This window comes from Oncorhynchus masou, chromosome 25 (assembly GCF_036934945.1).
Source record: "Oncorhynchus masou masou isolate Uvic2021 chromosome 25, UVic_Omas_1.1, whole genome shotgun sequence".
NCBI classification, from domain to species: domain Eukaryota; kingdom Metazoa; phylum Chordata; class Actinopteri; order Salmoniformes; family Salmonidae; genus Oncorhynchus; species Oncorhynchus masou.
Window position 1 is genome coordinate 10,284,056 of NC_088236.1, and position 17,953 is coordinate 10,302,008.

General features: G+C 43.9%; 1 protein-coding gene across 1 annotated transcript in view; it reads right to left on the reverse strand.

Moving 5' to 3' along the window:
* Positions 1-5,809: 5,809 nt before the first annotated feature.
* The window catches only part of mamdc2a (MAM domain containing 2a), a 46,270-nt gene continuing 34,126 nt past the window's right edge, over positions 5,810-17,953 (reverse strand). Inside the window, exons 9-14 of the mRNA XM_064936678.1 lie at positions 17,206-17,471; positions 17,016-17,112; positions 13,958-14,113; positions 13,518-13,777; positions 8,446-8,533; positions 5,810-6,669 (exon numbers count right to left, since the gene is read on the reverse strand). Coding sequence (XP_064792750.1) covers positions 6,608-6,669; positions 8,446-8,533; positions 13,518-13,777; positions 13,958-14,113; positions 17,016-17,112; positions 17,206-17,471 — 929 coding nt within the window. The 3' untranslated portion in view covers positions 5,810-6,607. The remainder of the gene's footprint in view (positions 6,670-8,445; positions 8,534-13,517; positions 13,778-13,957; positions 14,114-17,015; positions 17,113-17,205; positions 17,472-17,953) is intronic.

Sequence of the window (17,953 nt, forward strand, 5' to 3'; positions counted from 1 at the left end):
ACCTTAAAAGACCGCCCCTTACGGCGCATTACATTTTGTCCCGGTTTAAAATCCGACTCAATGTGTTTATGTTTGAGCTCTCGTTCCTCCCCTCTAAAATTGTCAAAATTGATATTGTAGTTAAAATGTGATAGGTACTATTCTGATTAGGGCATAATAGACATGAGGACGTATTAGCAGGCTTTGCATTGATATAGCTACTGAATAGTTTTCTGGAATGACATGTTGATGATGACATCCCATTCATGAATGTCGTTAACCAGTCTTTTCTTAGGATTTAGCGCCTTCAAGCGGATATAACAGATATGCTACATATACTTATCACATGACAGGACCCAATTCGGTCAGTGGTTCCCAGGGGACATTAATTCATGTGTAGTAGTTGACTTGGGCCAGGGTTCCGGTCTTGAAGCACGGTTTCGACTGCTCCTACAGTTTTGCTTCGGTACTGCAGTTTAACTGACGTCCGGCTCAGAAAGAGAATTTGCATACACGGCCACATAGAGAAATCAAATTAGAAAATTCCTAATAAGACACTTTAGTCATCACCTTTGTGCACAAAACATCCATTAAATTATTCAAATAATTGTGTATAGGGTGTGTGTGTGTGTATAGGGTGTGTGTGTGTATAAGGTGTGTGTGAATAAGGTGTGTGTGTACAGGGTGTGTGTGTGTATAAGGTGTGTGTGTATAGGGTGTGTGTGTATAGGGTGTGTGTGTGTGTAGGGTGTGTGTGCATAGTGTGTGTTTCTGTGTGTATAGGGTGTGTGTGTGTGTATAGGGTGTGTGTGTATCGGGTGTGTGTGTATAGGCTGTGTGTGTGTGTGTATATATAGGGTGTGTGTGTGTATAGGCTGTGTGTATATAGGGTGTATATAGGGTGTGTGTATAGGCTGTGTGTGTATAGGGTGTGTGTGTGTGTAGGGTGAGTGTGTATATAGGGTGTGTGTGTATAGACTGTGTGTGTATAGGGTGTGTGTGTGTACGGTGTGTGTGTATAGGGTGTGTGTGTATAGTGTGTGTGTGTATAGGGTGTGTGTGTATAGGATGTGTGTGTATAGGCTGTGTGTGTATAGGCTGTGTGTGTATATAGGGTGTGTGTGTATAGTGTGTGTGTGTATATAGGGTGTGTGTGTATAGGCTGTGTGTGTATATAGGGTGTGTGTGTATAGTGTGTGGCGGTGTCATTGTTCTCCTAGTCATTTGTTTGAGGCTTTTGAGAGCCATTTGAAAACCATGCTGCCCTAATTAGGGTGCTAGAAGGCATGTTTGTTTTATCCGTGTTTCTATATGTTTGATAATATTGTGATTGTGTAGAGTTATGCCACTGTAGTAATGCCCTGTATGGAGAGGCGTTACGTTCCAAGCAGTTAAAAGCACCCTCCCTTATAAGGTGATTAATTGTCTAAGTGAACTAATTTGTATTTCTTTTACGTTTATTTGTCGAGTGCAGACAATCAAAACTGTGCATAAATGATCATGGACCAACAGTCATACAGTTTATTGATTGTGTCCAGCTTGCTAATAATCACTGAGATGAATGCTAATGTAACGGGTCCTGTGTGGCTCAGTCGGTAGAGCATGGCGCTTGCAACGCCAAGCGTCGTGGGTTCGATTCCCGCTAGGGCCACCCATATGTAAAAGTAGTGGCCCCAGCCGACTTGTAAGTCGCTTTGGACAAAAGCGTCTGCTAAATGGGATATATTATTTATTATTATTATTATAACTTTAGACCGTTCCCTCGCCCATACCCGGGCGCGAACCAGGGACCCTCTGCACATATCAACAACAGTCACCAACGAGGCATCGTTACCCATCGCTCCACAAAAGCCGTCTACCTTGCATAACAAGGGGAACTACTACTTCAAGGTCTCAGAGCAAGTGACGTCACCGATTGAACCGCTGTTTAGCGCACGCCACCGCTAACTAAGCTAGCTGTTTCACATCCGTTACACTAAGACAGTCAGCGAGCATCAAAACATTTGAAAAGGGATGGATAGACGACTATTTTTGGCACATTTTGACTGTGAGGAGACTTTAAATATCATCAATCACTTAAACATCTACATATCAGCCATTATGATAATGACCCTTCAGTTCGTGTCTGTTTGTGCTGTGGCCACAATTTGTGTGTGGATGCGCAGGCTTGTACAAGGGTGGCAACAACAATAATAATTTCACAAAGACAAAAGTACTAGGTCGTAATGTTGCAATATTTTATATCAAAGGTGGCCAACCATCCTCCAGGATAGCGACTGAGAGTGCAGGTTTTTGTTCCTGCCCTGCTCTAACCACGTTGTAGCAATCAGCTGCTCAAAAGGACCTTGATAATCAGACTTGGGTGTTTCAGAGCTGGATCATGATTTTATAATCATATTCTCTAATCCCCAGGCTGGAACCAATATGGCTGAAGATCTCTGCCTGGTGCCTTTGTTCTGACTCTGAGACAATCGCTTGGCTCCCTGGCCGTTCACCGTCATGAATGGGCAGCCTCTGGAGTAGAAGACATTATGTTTCATCGTTGTTGTGGTTGTTTTACATACATTCATGTTGACCAAGGATACCTGGAAGTTTTTGTTTATTTGTGTTTCTTTTGCATGATTTCATTTTATAGCTGAAATTAATATCTGAAATTAAACATGTATTTGTATCTACAATTTGGTCATGATTGGCTATATGCCATTTTAAGAATGTCATAGACGGTGTATTAATGTTGTAACAGAGTTTTATTGTTAGAAGTATTTTTACCTTTAGAAAATTAACAGAATCTGTAATAGAGAGGTGGACATTTTTCCCCCAGCAATAAAGCTAGAAATAACCCACTTCTACTTCAATGAATATCCCATAGGCCTCTACATTATGGACAAGGTATGTGTATGAGACCATTATCCAAACAGCTTTTTTAATTGACATTTTCCACAAAAACCAAGGTATGAATACTGTTGTATGCATGTTTTGTTAATCAAATATATAATTACTATTTTTTGGGATTTGGGATTCACCCTCCCTACACCTCTGATGAATATAACAGGAAACCCGTTCAATCCCCATGCACTGCAAAATCATTCTGGCTGTGGATACGGAGAACATCAACACATTCACATTACCACACCAGAGAATATATCCATTGGACTTGGGTCTCTGCTGGGAGTTTACCTCATATTTCGATTTTTTTAAATTCTGCTTTGTCACTAAAATCACGATAAACACCGACCACTAAAATATTGTTTTATTGTTATGCTGTTTATTATTAATAATAGGGGAATAGCTCAAAAATTCAACCTTAAAGTTTCTTCAAAAGGTTCTTCGAGGATCAATTCAAATGGGTTCTTATCGGGGTTCCCCCACATATTAAATTTGAAGAACGCCTAAAGCCTAAAGGATACTCCAGAGTTCTTTTCTTTTTAGAGTGTACTCCCTGGTTTTAAGAGTGTGCTCCCTGGTTTTTAGAGTGTGCTCCCTGGTTTTTAGAGTGTGCTCGCTGGTTCTTAGAGTGTGCTCCCTGGTTCTTAGAGTGTTCTCCCTGGTCCTTAGAGTGTGCTCCCTGGTTCTTAGAGTGTGCTCCCTGGTCTTTAGAGTGTGCTCCCTGGTCTTTAGAGTGTGCTCCCTGGTCTTTAGAGTGTTCTCCCTGGTTTTTAGAGTGTGCTCCCTGGTTTTTAGAGTGTTCTCCCTGTTCTTTAGAGTGTGCTCCCTGGTCTTTAGAGTGTGCTCCCTGGTCTTTAGAGTGTTCTCCCTGGTTTTTAGAGTGTGCTCCATGGTTCTTAGAGTGTGCTCCCTGGTTTTTAGAGTGTTCTCCCTGTTCTTTAGAGTGTGCTCCCTGGTTTTTAGAGTGTTCTCCCTGTTCTTTAGAGTGTGCTCCCTGGTTTTTAGAGTGTGCTCCATGGTTCTTAGAGTGTGCTCCCTGGTTTTAAGAGTGTGCTCCCTGGTCTTTAGAGTGTGCTCCCTGGTTCTTAGAGTGTGCTCCCTGGTTCTTAGAGTGTGCTCCCTGGTTCTTAGAGTGTGCTCCCTGGTTTTTAGAGTGTGCTCCCTGGTTCTTAGAGTGTGCTCCCTGGTTCTTAGAGTGTGCTCCCTGGTTTTTAGAGTGTGCTCCCTGGTTTTTAGAGTGTGCTCCCTGGTTCTTAGAGTGTGCTCCCTGGTTCTTAGAGTGTGCTCCCTGGTTCTTAGAGTGTGCGCCCTGGTTTTATTTGTCAATGTTTCTGGTCAGTTGTGAACTTGGTCAGTAGCCTTAACTAGTCAGTGGCCTTAACTAGTCAGTAGCCTTAACTAGTCAGTAGCATTAACTACTCTGTTATATTAGGAATATGCTTTTACAAAAACAAAAATTGAAAATATATATATTAAACATCTTGTCATTTTTATTTGTATTAAAACAGTACTCTATATTTTGATACATACATCTGTAAACAGACGGATTGGTTAATCATGTTCCTTGTGCTTCTTTACCAGACTAACTTTTAAACTGTAGACTGGTGACATCATAAGAAGGCACAACACTGAAAGCAGCAGGTAGGTGAGTTAAAAGGGAGTTTTCTGACCAGCATCCCATTGACAGCCCGACTAGACAAAACCTACAACTGACCCATACCTTAACCCTAACCTTAACCTAATTCTTAACCCTAACCTTAACCTAATTCTTAACTCTAACCTTAACCAAATTCTTAACCCTAACCTTAACCTAATTCTTAACCCTAACCTTAACCCTAACCTTAACCTAATTCTTAACCCTAACCTTAACCAAATCCTTAACCTTAACCAAATCCTTAACCCTAACCTTAACCCTGACCTTAACCCTAACCTTAACCCTAACCTTAACCAAATCCTTAACCCTAATCTTAACCAAATCCTTAACCCTGACCTTAACCCTGACCTTAACCCTAACCTTAACCCTAACCTTAACCAAATCCTTAACCCTGACCTTAACCAAATCCTTAACCCTAACCTTAACCTTAACCAAATCCTTAACCCTGACCTTAACCCTGACCTTAACCAAATCCTTAACCCTAACCTTAACCAAATCCTTAACCCTAATCTTAACCAAATCCTTAACCCTAACCTTAACCCTAACCTTAACCCTAACCTTAACCCTGACCTTAACCCTAACCTTAACCAAATCCTTAACCCTGACCTGAACCAAATCCTTAACCCTAACCTTAACCAAATCCTTAACCCTGACCTTAACCCTAACCTTAACCCTAACCTTAACCCTAACCTTAACCCTAACCTTAACCCTAACCTTAACCAAATCCTTAACCCTAACCTTAACCCTAACCTTAACCAAATCCTTAACCCTAACCTTAACCAAATCCTTAACCCTAACCTTAACCAAATCCTTAACCCTGACCTTAACCCTAACCTTAACCCCAACCTTAACCAAATCCTTAACCCTGACCTTAACCCTAACTTTAACCCTAACCTGAACCAAATCCTTAACCCTGACCTTAACCAAATCCTTAACCCTGACCTGAAATTAAATATTGATTTGCACGTCAGCCACGTTTTCTTAGTTCACGTGTCAAACTCATTCCACAGAGGGCTGAATGTCTGCAGGTTTTCAATCTTCTCTCGTACCTGTTTGATGAGTTCAATTTACTGATTAGTAAGGAACTCCCCTCACCTGGTTGTCTAGGACTTTATTGAAAGAAAACTAAAATCCAGCAGACACGAGGCCCTCCATGGAATGAGTTTGTCACTCCTGCCTTCGTTCTTCCCAGGTGAGGGTATCAACAGCTTCTATTTGCTTTGACTGTCAGTCAGACAGTAATACTGATTTGGTCACACAAAGTGTTCTAGGTTATATTAAAACAAATAATCTGTCTGCATTTATGTTTATTTGTTTATTTGTAGAGCATGTTTATTTGTAGAGCATCATTTACATACTACACTTCAGCAGAACATAGCCCTATGTAGGAAAACATGTTTAGAAAAGAAAAGTAAGAAACCTGAGAAAGAGAAGAGTAGCCTATCCCAGTAGACTTTGATATATGAATCGCTGGTTATCTTCTGACTTCAGACCTAAAGCTGGACACAAATCCTTTGTCACAGTGAGGAGTTAGATATCATTTGCAATGCATAGTGTAAATGTTAGATACACATTCGATATACAGGTGGGTCAGTGCTTTACAAGTTTAGTCGAATATTTACTATTGCATTTGTATACAGATTATTCATGTATTATTTTAAACAGAATAGAGACGTGTGAATTCTCTGCAGTTTTGATCTTCCACCACTAGGGGTCAGACATGAACTGTGCAGTAAAAACGTTGAGTTTTTAAAACAATCCAACAACATATTTCTGCACTGACAATACATAAATCGAGGGGAGTAAGAATAAATTGACATAAATCCAGAAAATATTACGTTTGAACATATTGAATGATTTTCTACAAAAAAAGAAGAGTTTTGACTGTACAAAGGTCTGTAAAGCCTACATTTTGTCCTACCTTGTACAAGAAGAAGAAACAGTGGGAAAACTAATGACTGGCACTTAGCATGTCTCTACTCTAGGTAAATGGTCTTGCAGGAGTTCCTCCCGTACACACAATCTCTCACCATTGTCCCCACCCAGTCTTCTATCACACACAGACACACAGACAATCCAGTGTTTCCCTCAGTACTCAATCTCGTTGAAGTTTTCTGAAAAGCCGGAATATGGAATTGTGTCTCCAGGATCTAGAAGAGAAATTATAATGATTAACATGCATCCACAGGAGGTCGGTGGCACCTTCATTGGGGAGAACGAGCTCGTGGTAATGACTGGAGCGGAATCTGTGGAATGGAATCAAATGCATCAAACAAGTGGTTTCTATGAATTTGATGCCATTCCATTTGCTCCGTTCCGGACATTATTATGAGCCCTTTTCCACTCAGCAGCCTCCTGTAAATTCACCTGTGAAACAATCTCATGTTGGAATCGAAAACAGTGTCTATCATGATTGGGGTCAATTCCACAAATTATATTCAAATTCAATTCTCTCTCCCTGTATTCAATTTAATTCAATTAAAATTCTAGGTCAGTCTTTGAAATCAGAAATAATTCAATTCCTCTTAATTCCAATGTTAGGTCAATTCGAAGAATTCAATTCCCAATTCAATATTATCCCCAACAATTCTGCAAACTCCAATTTGAATTCAATTCCCTCAGGCTTTCAGGGGGATCATGCCACTGTTCAGACAACTTAAGTATACTGGAAATATAGCAATACACGTTGCAATGATTCAAAACCAATCTTACCAATCTTATACTACATTTTTTTATACTAATGTTCATTAATTCCATTAACTGGGAAATGTAAAAATATTTAATTTAATTCCATGTCAATTCTCCACTTCATGAGAAAAAAAAATTGGAATTGGAATTTCAAATTCAATTGGAATTGACCCCTGGTGTCCTATCTATTGTATATCTGGTCCCCAGCCGCCTCTCATGGAGTAACCTGGGGACGAGGTGATTCTATTCATATTTCTATGTATAAAGAACGGTCTTTTCTATACCTGATAAGTCTATGTACAGGGAACTGTGTATTCTATACTTCATATTTCTATGTATAGAGAATTGTCTTTTCTATACCTGATAAGTATATGTACAGGGAACTGTGTATTCTATACTTCATATTTCTATGTCTAGAGAATTGTCTTTTCTATACCTGATAAGTCTATGTACAGGGAACTGTGTATTCTATACTGCATATTTCTATGTATAGAGAACTGTCTTTTCTATACCTGATAAGTCTATGTACAGGGAACTGTGTATTCTATACTTCATATTTCTATGTATAGAGAACTGTCTCTATTCTGACTGAGGACCTGTGGCAGGATGCTGTACTGCACTGTGTGAAAGAGGTTAAAAAAGAGGTAGCCCCTGTCTACACAGCATTAAGCTATTCTATCACGTGCTGTACAGACCCCACCAGCCCCTGTCTACAAAGCATTAAGCTATTCTATCACGTGCTGTACAGACCCCACCAGCCCCTGTCTACAAAGCATTAAGCTATTCTATCACGTGCTGTACAGACCACACCAGCCCCTGTCTACAAAGCATTAAGCTATTCTATCATGTGCTGTACAGACCCCACCAGCCCCTGTCTACAAAGCATTAAGCTATTCTATCATGTGCTGTACAGACCACACCAGCCCCTGTCTACAAAGCATTAAGCTATTCTATCATGTGCTGTACAGACCACACCAGCCCCTGTCTACAAAGCATTAAGCTATTCTATCACAAAACAGAAATAGCTCAGTGATTACAGTATCAGAGTACAACTATGATGCTGATTTAACCTGTCATTATGACGTCATACTAAACTGGTTGAAGTTTCCCCAGATAGAGTATCATGTGTAAACTGTGTAATGTGTGTTCTCAAGTCCTGATTCCCCCCTTTATCTATTCAGGCGAGTCAATTAAGAACAAATTATTATTTACAATGACGGCCTGGCCAGAGAACCTACCTGCTGTGCACGGTCCTTTTTTAAACACAATGTCATCAATAGCGATATCACTTCTTATTGATGGTCCTCGGATCGCTTCGAATATAATCTGGAAAGAAAGGCAAAGAAAATCATCATCACAAACCACGTTTCCATCCACAGTTTAAACCCCGTTTCCATCTACAGTTTAAACCCCGTTTCCATCCACAGTTTAAACCCCATTTCCATCCACAGTTTAAACCCCGTTTCCATCCACAGTTTAAACCCCGTTTCCATCCACAGTTTAAACCCCGTTTCCATCCACAGTTTAAACCCCGTTTCCATCCACAGTTTAAACCCAGTTTCCATCCAGTTTAAACCCCGTTTCCATCCACAGTTTAAACTCCATATTCATCCACTGTCTGTCTGTCTGTGTCTGTCTCTGTCTGTCTCTGTGTGTCTCTCTGTCTCTGTCTGTCTCTGTCTGTGTCTCTGTCTGTCTCTGTGTGTGTCTCTGTCTGTCTCTGTGTGTGTCTCTGTGTGTCTCTTTGTCTCTGTGTGTGTCTACTGTCTGTCTCTGTGTGTGTCTCTGTGTGTCTCTTTGTCTCTGTGTGTGTCTCTGTCTGTCTCTGTGTCTCTTTGTCTCTGTCTGTGTCTCTCTGTGTGTCTCTCTGTCTGTGTCTCTCTGTGTGTCTCTCTGTGTGTGTCTCTGTCTGTGTCTCTCTGTGTGTGTCTCTGTCTGTGTCTCTGTGTGTGTCTGTGTCTGTGTGTGTGTCTCTGTCTCTGTGTGTGTCTCTGTCTCTGTGTGTGTCTCTGTCTCTGTGTGTGTCTGTGTGTGTCTCTGTCTCTGTCTCTGTGTGTCTGTCTGTGTGTGTGTCTCTGTGTGTGTGTCTCTGTCTCTGTGTGTGTGTCTCTGTCTCTGTGTGTGTGTCTCTGTCTCTGTGTGTGTGTCTCTGTCTCTGTGTGTGTGTCTCTGTCTCTGTGTGTGTGTCTCTGTCTCTGTGTGTGTGTCTCTGTCTGTCTCTGTGTGTGTGTCTCTGTCTGTCTCTGTGTGTGTGTCTCTGTCTGTCTCTGTGTGTGTCTCTGTCTCTGTGTGTGTGTCTCTGTCTCTGTGTGTGTGTCTCTGTCTGTCTCTGTGTGTGTCTCTGTCTCTGTGTGTGTCTCTGTCTGTCTCTGTGTGTGTCTCTCTCTGTCTCTGTGTGTGTGTCTCTGTCTCTGTGTGTGTGTCTCTGTCTCTGTGTCTCTGTCTGTGTCTCTGAGTGTCTCTGTCTGTCTCTGAGTGTGTCTCTGTCTGTCTCTGAGTGTGTCTCTGTCTGTCTCTGAGTGTGTCTCTGTCTGTCTCTGAGTGTGTCTCTGTCTGTCTCTGAGTGTGTCTCTGTCTGTCTCTGAGAGTGTCTCTGTCTCTGAGAGTGTCTCTGTCTCTGAGAGTGTCTCTGTCTGTCTGTGTGTGTCTCTCTGTCTCTGTCTGTCTCTGTGTGTGTCTCTCTGTCTCTGTCTGTCTCTGTGTGTGTCTCTGTCTCTGTGTGTGTCTCTCTGTCTCTGTGTGTCTCTTTGTCTCTGTGTGTGTCTACTGTCTGTCTCTGTGTGTGTCTCTGTGTGTCTCTTTGTCTCTGTGTGTGTCTCTGTCTGTCTCTGTGTGTGTCTCTCTGTGTGTCTCTGTCTCTGAGTGTCTGTCTGTCTCTGAGTGTCTCTGTCTGTCTCTGTGTGTGTGTGTGTCTCTGTCTGTCTGTGTGTGTGTGTCTCTGTCTGTCTCTGTGTGTGTGTCTCTGTCTGTCTCTGTGTGTGTGTCTCTGTCTGTCTCTGTGTGTGTGTCTCTGTCTGTCTCTGTGTGTGTGTCTCTGTCTGTCTCTGTGTGTGTGTCTCTGTCTGTCTCTGTGTGTGTGTCTCTGTCTGTCTCTGTGTGTGTGTCTCTGTCTGTCTCTGTGTGTGTGTCTCTGTCTGTCTCTGTGTGTGTGTCTCTGTCTGTCTCTGTGTGTGTGTCTCTGTCTGTCTCTGTGTGTGTGTCTCTGTCTGTCTCTGTGTGTGTCTCTGTCTGTCTCTGTGTGTGTGTCTCTGTCTGTCTCTGTGTGTGTGTCTCTGTCTGTCTCTGTGTGTGTGTCTCTGTCTGTCTCTGTGTGTGTCTCTGTCTGTCTGTGTGTGTCTCTCTGTCTCTGTCTGTCTCTGTGTGTGTCTCTCTGTCTCTGTCTGTCTCTGTGTGTGTCTCTGTCTCTGTGTGTGTCTCTCTGTCTCTGTGTGTCTCTTTGTCTCTGTGTGTGTCTACTGTCTGTCTCTGTGTGTGTCTCTGTGTGTGTCTCTCTGTCTCTGTGTGTCTCTTTGTCTCTGTGTGTGTCTCTGTCTGTCTCTGTGTGTGTCTCTCTGTGTGTCTCTGTCTCTGAGTGTCTGTCTGTCTCTGAGTGTCTCTGTCTGTCTCTGTGTGTGTGTGTGTCTCTGTCTGTCTGTGTGTGTGTGTCTCTGTCTGTCTCTGTGTGTGTGTCTCTGTCTGTCTCTGTGTGTGTGTCTCTGTCTGTCTCTGTGTGTGTGTCTCTGTCTGTCTCTGTGTGTGTGTCTCTGTCTGTCTCTGTGTGTGTGTCTCTGTCTGTCTCTGTGTGTGTGTCTCTGTCTGTCTCTGTGTGTGTGTCTCTGTCTGTCTCTGTGTGTGTGTCTCTGTCTGTCTCTGTGTGTGTGTCTCTGTCTGTCTCTGTGTGTGTGTCTCTGTCTGTCTCTGTGTGTGTGTCTCTGTCTGTCTCTGTGTGTGTGTCTCTGTCTGTCTCTGTGTGTGTGTCTCTGTCTGTCTCTGTGTGTGTGTCTCTGTCTGTCTCTGTGTGTGTGTCTCTGTCTGTCTCTGTGTGTGTGTCTCTGTCTGTCTCTGTGTGTGTCTCTGTCTGTCTCTGTGTGTGTGTCTCTGTCTGTCTCTGTGTGTGTGTCTCTGTCTGTCTCTGTGTGTGTGTCTCTGTCTGTCTCTGTGTGTGTCTCTGTCTGTCTGTGTGTGTCTCTCTGTCTCTGTCTGTCTCTGTGTGTGTCTCTCTGTCTCTGTCTGTCTCTGTGTGTGTCTCTGTCTCTGTGTGTGTCTCTCTGTCTCTGTGTGTCTCTTTGTCTCTGTGTGTGTCTACTGTCTGTCTCTGTGTGTGTCTCTGTGTGTGTCTCTCTGTCTCTGTGTGTCTCTTTGTCTCTGTGTGTGTCTCTGTCTGTCTCAGTGTGTCTCTTTGTCTCTGTGTGTGTGTGTGTCTCTGTCTGTGTCTCTCTGTGTGTCTCTGTGTGTGTCTGTGTGTCTCTGTCTCTGTGTGTGTCTCTCTGTGTGTCTCTGTCTCTGAGTGTCTGTCTGTCTCTGAGTGTCTCTGTCTGTCTCTGTGTGTGTGTGTGTCTCTGTCTGTCTCTGTGTGTGTGTGTGTCTCTGTCTGTCTCTGTGTGTGTGTCTCTGTCTGTCTCTGTGTGTGTGTCTCTGTCTGTCTCTGTGTGTGTGTCTCTGTCTGTCTCTGTGTGTGTGTCTCTGTCTGTCTCTGTGTGTGTCTCTCTGTCTGTCTCTGTGTGTGTGTCTCTGTCTGTCTCTGTGTGTGTGTCTCTGTGTGTCTCTGTCTGTCTCTGTGTGTGTGTCTCTGTCTGTCTCTGTGTGCGTGTCTCTGTCTGTCTCTGTGTGTGTGTCTCTGTCTGTCTCTGTGTGTGTGTCTCTGTCTGTCTCTGTGTGTGTGTCTCTGTCTGTCTCTGTGTGTGTGTCTCTGTCTGTCTCTGTGTGTGTGTCTCTGTCTGTCTCTGTGTGTGTGTCTCTGTCTGTCTCTGTGTGTGTGTCTCTGTCTGTCTCTGTGTGTGTGTCTCTGTCTGTCTCTGTGTGTGTGTCTCTGTCTGTCTCTGTGTGTGTCTCTGTCTGTCTCTGTGTGTGTCTCTCTGTCTCTGTGTGTGTCTCTGTCTGTGTCTCTCTGTGTGTCTCTGTGTGTGTCTGTGTCTGTGTCTCTGTCTGTGTCTCTCTGTGTGTGTCTCTGTCTCTGTGTGTGTCTCTGTCTCTGAGTGTCTCTGTCTGTCTCTGAGTGTCTCTGTGTGTGTCTCTGTCTGTCTCTGTCTGTCTCTGTGTGTGTGTCTCTGTCTGTCTCTGTGTGTGTCTCTGTCTGTCTCTGTGTGTGTCTCTGTCTGTCTCTGTGTGTGTCTCTGTCTGTCTCTGTGTGTGTCTCTGTCTGTCTCTGTGTGTGTCTCTGTCTGTCTCTGTGTGTGTCTCTGTCTGTCTCTGTGTGTGTCTCTGTCTGTCTCTGTGTGTGTCTCTGTCTGTCTCTGTGTGTGTCTCTGTCTGTCTCTGTGTGTGTCTCTGTCTGTCTCTGTGTGTGTGTCTGTCTGTCCCTGTGTGTGTCTCTGTCTGTCTCTGTGTGTGTCTCTGTCTGTCTCTGTGTGTGTCTCTCTGTCTCTGTGTGTGTCTCTCTGTCACTGTGTGTGTCTCTCTGTCACTGTGTGTGTGTCTCTGTCTGTGTCTCTGTCTGTGTCTCTCTGTCTGTGTCTGTCTGTCTCTGAGTGTGTCTCTGTCTGTCTCTGAGTGTGTCTCTGTCTGTCTCTGTGTGTGTCTCTGTCTCTGTGTGTGTCTCTGTCTCTGTGTTTGTCTCTGTCTCTGTGTGTGTCTCTGTCTCTGTGTGTGTGTCTCTGTCTCTGTCTCTGTCTGTGTCTCTCTGAGTGTCTCTGTCTGTCTCTGAGTGTCTCTGTCTGTCTCTGTGTGTGTGTCTCTGTCTGTCTCTGTGTGTGTCTCTGTCTGTCTCTGTGTGTGTCTCTGTCTGTCTCTGTGTGTGTCTCTGTCTGTCTCTGTGTGTGTCTCTGTCTGTCTCTGTGTGTGTCTCTGTCTGTCTCTGTCTGTCTCTGTGTGTGTCTCTGTCTGTCTCTGTGTGTGTCTCTGTCTGTCTCTGTGTGTGTCTCTGTCTGTCTCTGTGTGTGTCTCTCTGTCTCTGTGTGTGTCTCTCTGTCTCTGTGTGTGTCTCTCTGTCACTGTGTGTGTCTCTCTGTCACTGTGTGTGTCTCTCTCTGTCACTGTGTGTGTCTCTCTCTGTCACTGTGTGTCTCTCTCTGTCACTGTGTGTCTCTCTCTGTCACTGTGTGTCTCTCTCTGTCACTGTGTGTCTCTCTCTGTCACTGTGTGTCTCTCTCTGTCACTGTGTGTCTCTCTCTACCTGGTGTCTGCGGTCACACTCGTAGTCCACCGTTGCCCTCATCCAGGAGATGCTCTGCTCGCCGCGACGTCTCCATAGCAACGTGTCCTGCTCCCTATCGCTGCGGCGCAGGAGTACGCTCAGCAAGCCGGTGCCAGAGCCGTACATGTGGTAGTAGAAGACCAGACACTGTGGCCCCGCGGAGCCCCTCAGGTCAGAAGACAGCAGACGGGCTGTGTGACCAGGACGCATCAGAGAAGCCTCGACATACATGAAGTACCCTGAAGAGAGATATGAGATATGACAGGTTAGTGGTGGAATGTAAACACTCAGGAGGAGGAAGATATCAGGGGTCATAGAAACACGTTGCTGACATACAGTACAGCATATCATCAGCATTACGTATGTGTGTGTATAACTGATGCTGGGTGAATGGATGAATGAATGAACTGGTGACTCACCCACCCCTGAAGTGTGGTCTCCTCGGGGCCCGGTGTAGGAGGTGGGGGTTTGCCCTCGCACCCGGAGCCACTCCCCTTTATCTGTCTCCTTCTCCTGGCTATAGCCACAGTCCCCTGTCTCAAAGTTACACTGGCCAGGCAGGGGTCTCAACGGCCCTGGAACACACACACACACACACACACACACACACACACACACACACACACACACACACACACACACACACACACACACACACACACATACACACAGACAGCTGCTTTAAGGAATCTGACAGCAAAGCTTGATTAAATGTAGATACATGGTAATCAACAGTGTTCGGACTCCCTGGAGGTTGGCAGTTGGCAGTGATGTTTGAATGATGACTCACGTGATTTCATAACGAGATAAAGAATAACTCCTTTCCCACTGGGCAAGAACCAGTTGCATCAACAATGTCTCCACGGAATTTCAACAACAAGAATTATATCTGATGACATTGAATCAACGTGGAAAACTAATTGGATATGAAAAAAGTCATCAAGGTAAAGGAATTTAGTATTTTTTTCACCCAACTTTTAACCTAAATCCAATGATGTGGTTAAAAAAATATATATATTTCACGTTGAATTCATGTGAGTCGACATCTCAACCTGTCACGCCCTGACCTTAGAGCTTTTATTGTCTCTATTTTGGTTTGGTCAGGGTGTGATTTGGGTGGGCATTCTATGTTCCTTTTTCTATGTTTTTGTATTTCTTTGTTTTGGCCGGGTATGGTTCTCAATCAGGGACAGTTGTCTTTCGTTGTCTCTGATTGGGAACCATACTTAGGTAGCTTTTTCCCACATGGGTTTTGTGGGTAGTTATTCTCTGTTTAGTGTTTGCACCTTACGGGACTGTTTCGGTTTCATTTAGTCTCTTGTTATTTTTTATTAGTGTTCAGTTCAATTAAAAAAAACACAAACACTTCCCACGCTGCGCTTTGGTCCGACTCCTCCTCCTCCGACGACGAAAACCGTTACACAACCAAATGTAAATCAGAAGTAGATGTTGAAATGATGTCTGAGTGGGTTGGCTGTATTTCTCCATTGCTCTTCACTACCAGGCTCATCAGCAGCAGAATCAGCGGCAGCAGTTATGAAAGTCATTAGCAACATAATCACAGCCCTGCTGAATGGCAGTTTACTTTGGGACTAAAAGAGTTTAAATCCATTGCCGCTTTGAAGATAACTGTTGTCTTAATAGTTTTAAGAATGACAACATCACAACAAAACCTTTACAAGTGCTTTGAAATGTATTTCTGTTATACATATGTGAAATAAATTATAATTACAATCAAAGACAATTCATTTGTGATTAGTCTTTGAAAGGTTGGCAGTAATATTATCACATCCCATCGAAACCGTTCCGAAGGCCTCATTTATAGTTTTCACCACAGCGGCATGAGAACGAAGCCCAAATGGAAACTGCTGTCAAGGCAAAGAAATCGTCACTGCCCATGTAATTACCATATACCACCATAGACGGCGAGACCAGATGTTTTCCACAATGGCTGATCGTCTAAGGCTGCGTTTACTGTTATGGGCAAAGGATCTGATCTGATTGGTCAAAAGACCAATTAGTGGTAAAAGATCCGAATTGGGCTGCCTGTGTAAACGCAGCCTAAGAGCTTATAAATAGTAAGAGTTTAACTGAAGGACCCAGCCCAGTCTCCCAGCAGCTGGCATCAAAAACCACATATCCACAGCCAGGGCCTGTGTAGGAGGAAAAGAGGAGAGTTGTAGTTGATTTTATTTCAGCTTGAAATATTTTCTCATGCTACTAGCTACTCTGGCTTGAGCAAGGCCAGGGCCCGGATAACCCTGCTTGCAAGGTCGACCTGTCTGAGACTTTATAGTCAGTGTCAGCCTTTGGCCCAAGAGGGACTTTCCTTAAGTTAAGATGTTGGTTTCTCCAGTGGGGGGATCCAAGATCACATCCAGCCTGTGACACTTCTCCAGATCAGGTTATGTAGTGAGGGATACCTGGCTAAACTACAACATCAAGTCCTGGACTGCTACCAGAGTAGCAGGATGCCACTGTTAAGTAGCACACTCCGAGAGTGGCTCCCGAGTGGCGCAGCGGTCTAAGGCACTGCATCTCGGTGCTAAAGGCGTCACTACAGACCCCAGTTTGATTCCAGGCTGTATCACAACCGGTCGTGCTTGGGAATCCCATAGGGCGGCGCACAATTGGACCCAACGTCGTCCAGGTTAGAGTTTGGCCGGGGTAGGCCGTCATTGTAAATAAGAATTTGTTCTTAACTGACTTGCCTAGTGAAATAAAGGTTAAATAAATAAAAATAGAACTACGTTTCGATATGTAACCTAGCCAAACTAGCTCTCTGAGCCAGCGGTGCTAACATAAATAGTCAAGTGTTTTAATAAACACTTCACTTTGGATGGAAACTAAAGAGCTTTGGCCTTGGCAAGCACGGCTAGAGAAAAACACCAACTTAAACTTAGAAATAGACTGTTTATTTCTACAAAACTCAACAATGGAGAACATCCAGATCTGTTAATCAGATGACCCTAGACACTGGGTACCTCTCTGTTTCAGTTCTGTTTAGAAGTATTGATGTCAATGGGAGAAATATTTCATAGTTGTATGTGCAATGGATATCACAAGGCAGGATTCAATCACATGTGCAGTGGATATCACAAGGCAGGATTCAATCCCATGTGCAGTGGATATCACAAGGCAGGATTCAATCCCATGTACAGTGGATATCACAAGGCGGGATTCAATCCCATGTGCAGTGGATATCACAAGGCAGGATTCAATCCCATGTGCAGTGGATATCACAAGGCGGGATTCAATCCCATGTGCAGTGGATATCACAAGGCAGGATTCAATCCCATGTGCAGTGGATATCACAAGGCAGGATTCAATCCCATGTGCAGTGGATATCACAAGGCATGATTCAATCCTATGTGCAGTGGATATCACAAGGCAGGATTCAATCCTATGTGCAGTCTCCTTGACATAATGGCAAGATCAAAGACCTGACCTATACACGCCCAGGCCCTGCTGTCTTACCTGCTGTGATTCTACAGTCCCCAATGGTCACTGTGATGTCATCGAGAGCCACTTGGCCACAGTCCCAGAGGTTTTTACAGATGCTGACGAACACTACCTGGGAGAAAGTCACAGATATTACCCGGCTATCGCAGAGAAAAAAACTCAACTATCATCCCTCCCTCCCTTCTGTGTACGCATGCGTTGTTACCTTGGTAACCATGGGCTTCATATATGTGATGTCCACCCCTGTCCAGACATCTCTGGTGGTATCAGCCAGGCTCCAGACCTTCTCCTGAGCCACGTTGTGCTGGTCGTAGATGTAGAGAACCAGAGCGTTTTCCACTTTCCTGAAGCCGTGAAGGGCGTAGTGGAAACGCAGACAGTACTTATGGTTGCCGGGGAGGAAAGGGCCGTGGAGACGACCCACGTAACCCGGCCGCGACGTGAATCGTGTGTTCGCCAGGAGGAACGAGCCTGGAGGGGAGATTTAGGATTTGATATGTTACGTCTCTCGATACAGGACATCACTTTAACCCCTACTTACATGTTCATATTACCTCAACTACCTCATAACCCTACACAATGACTCAGTACTGCTACTGCTTGTATATAGCCTCCTTATTGTTATTTTATTGTGTTACTGTTTTTTTCCGTTTTTTTGCTAATTTCTTACTTGTTAACTCAGTCAGTCTCGTTTGTAAGCATTTCATGGTAAAGTCTACACCTGTTGTATTCAGCGCATGCGATGAATAAATTAGATTTGACTCTAAATATCTGTTATTTAGTCACAATCATTATGGGGCGAAACATAACTTCCAAGTACATTTTTCACTTAGTTATGTATCGATGTTAATGGGAAACATAAAGTGCAAATACGACTTCAGCGCATGTTAGGATTCAGCCCTACGATAAAACATAAAGGGCTCATAAATGCTTGTGACAAGTCTTACAGGCTT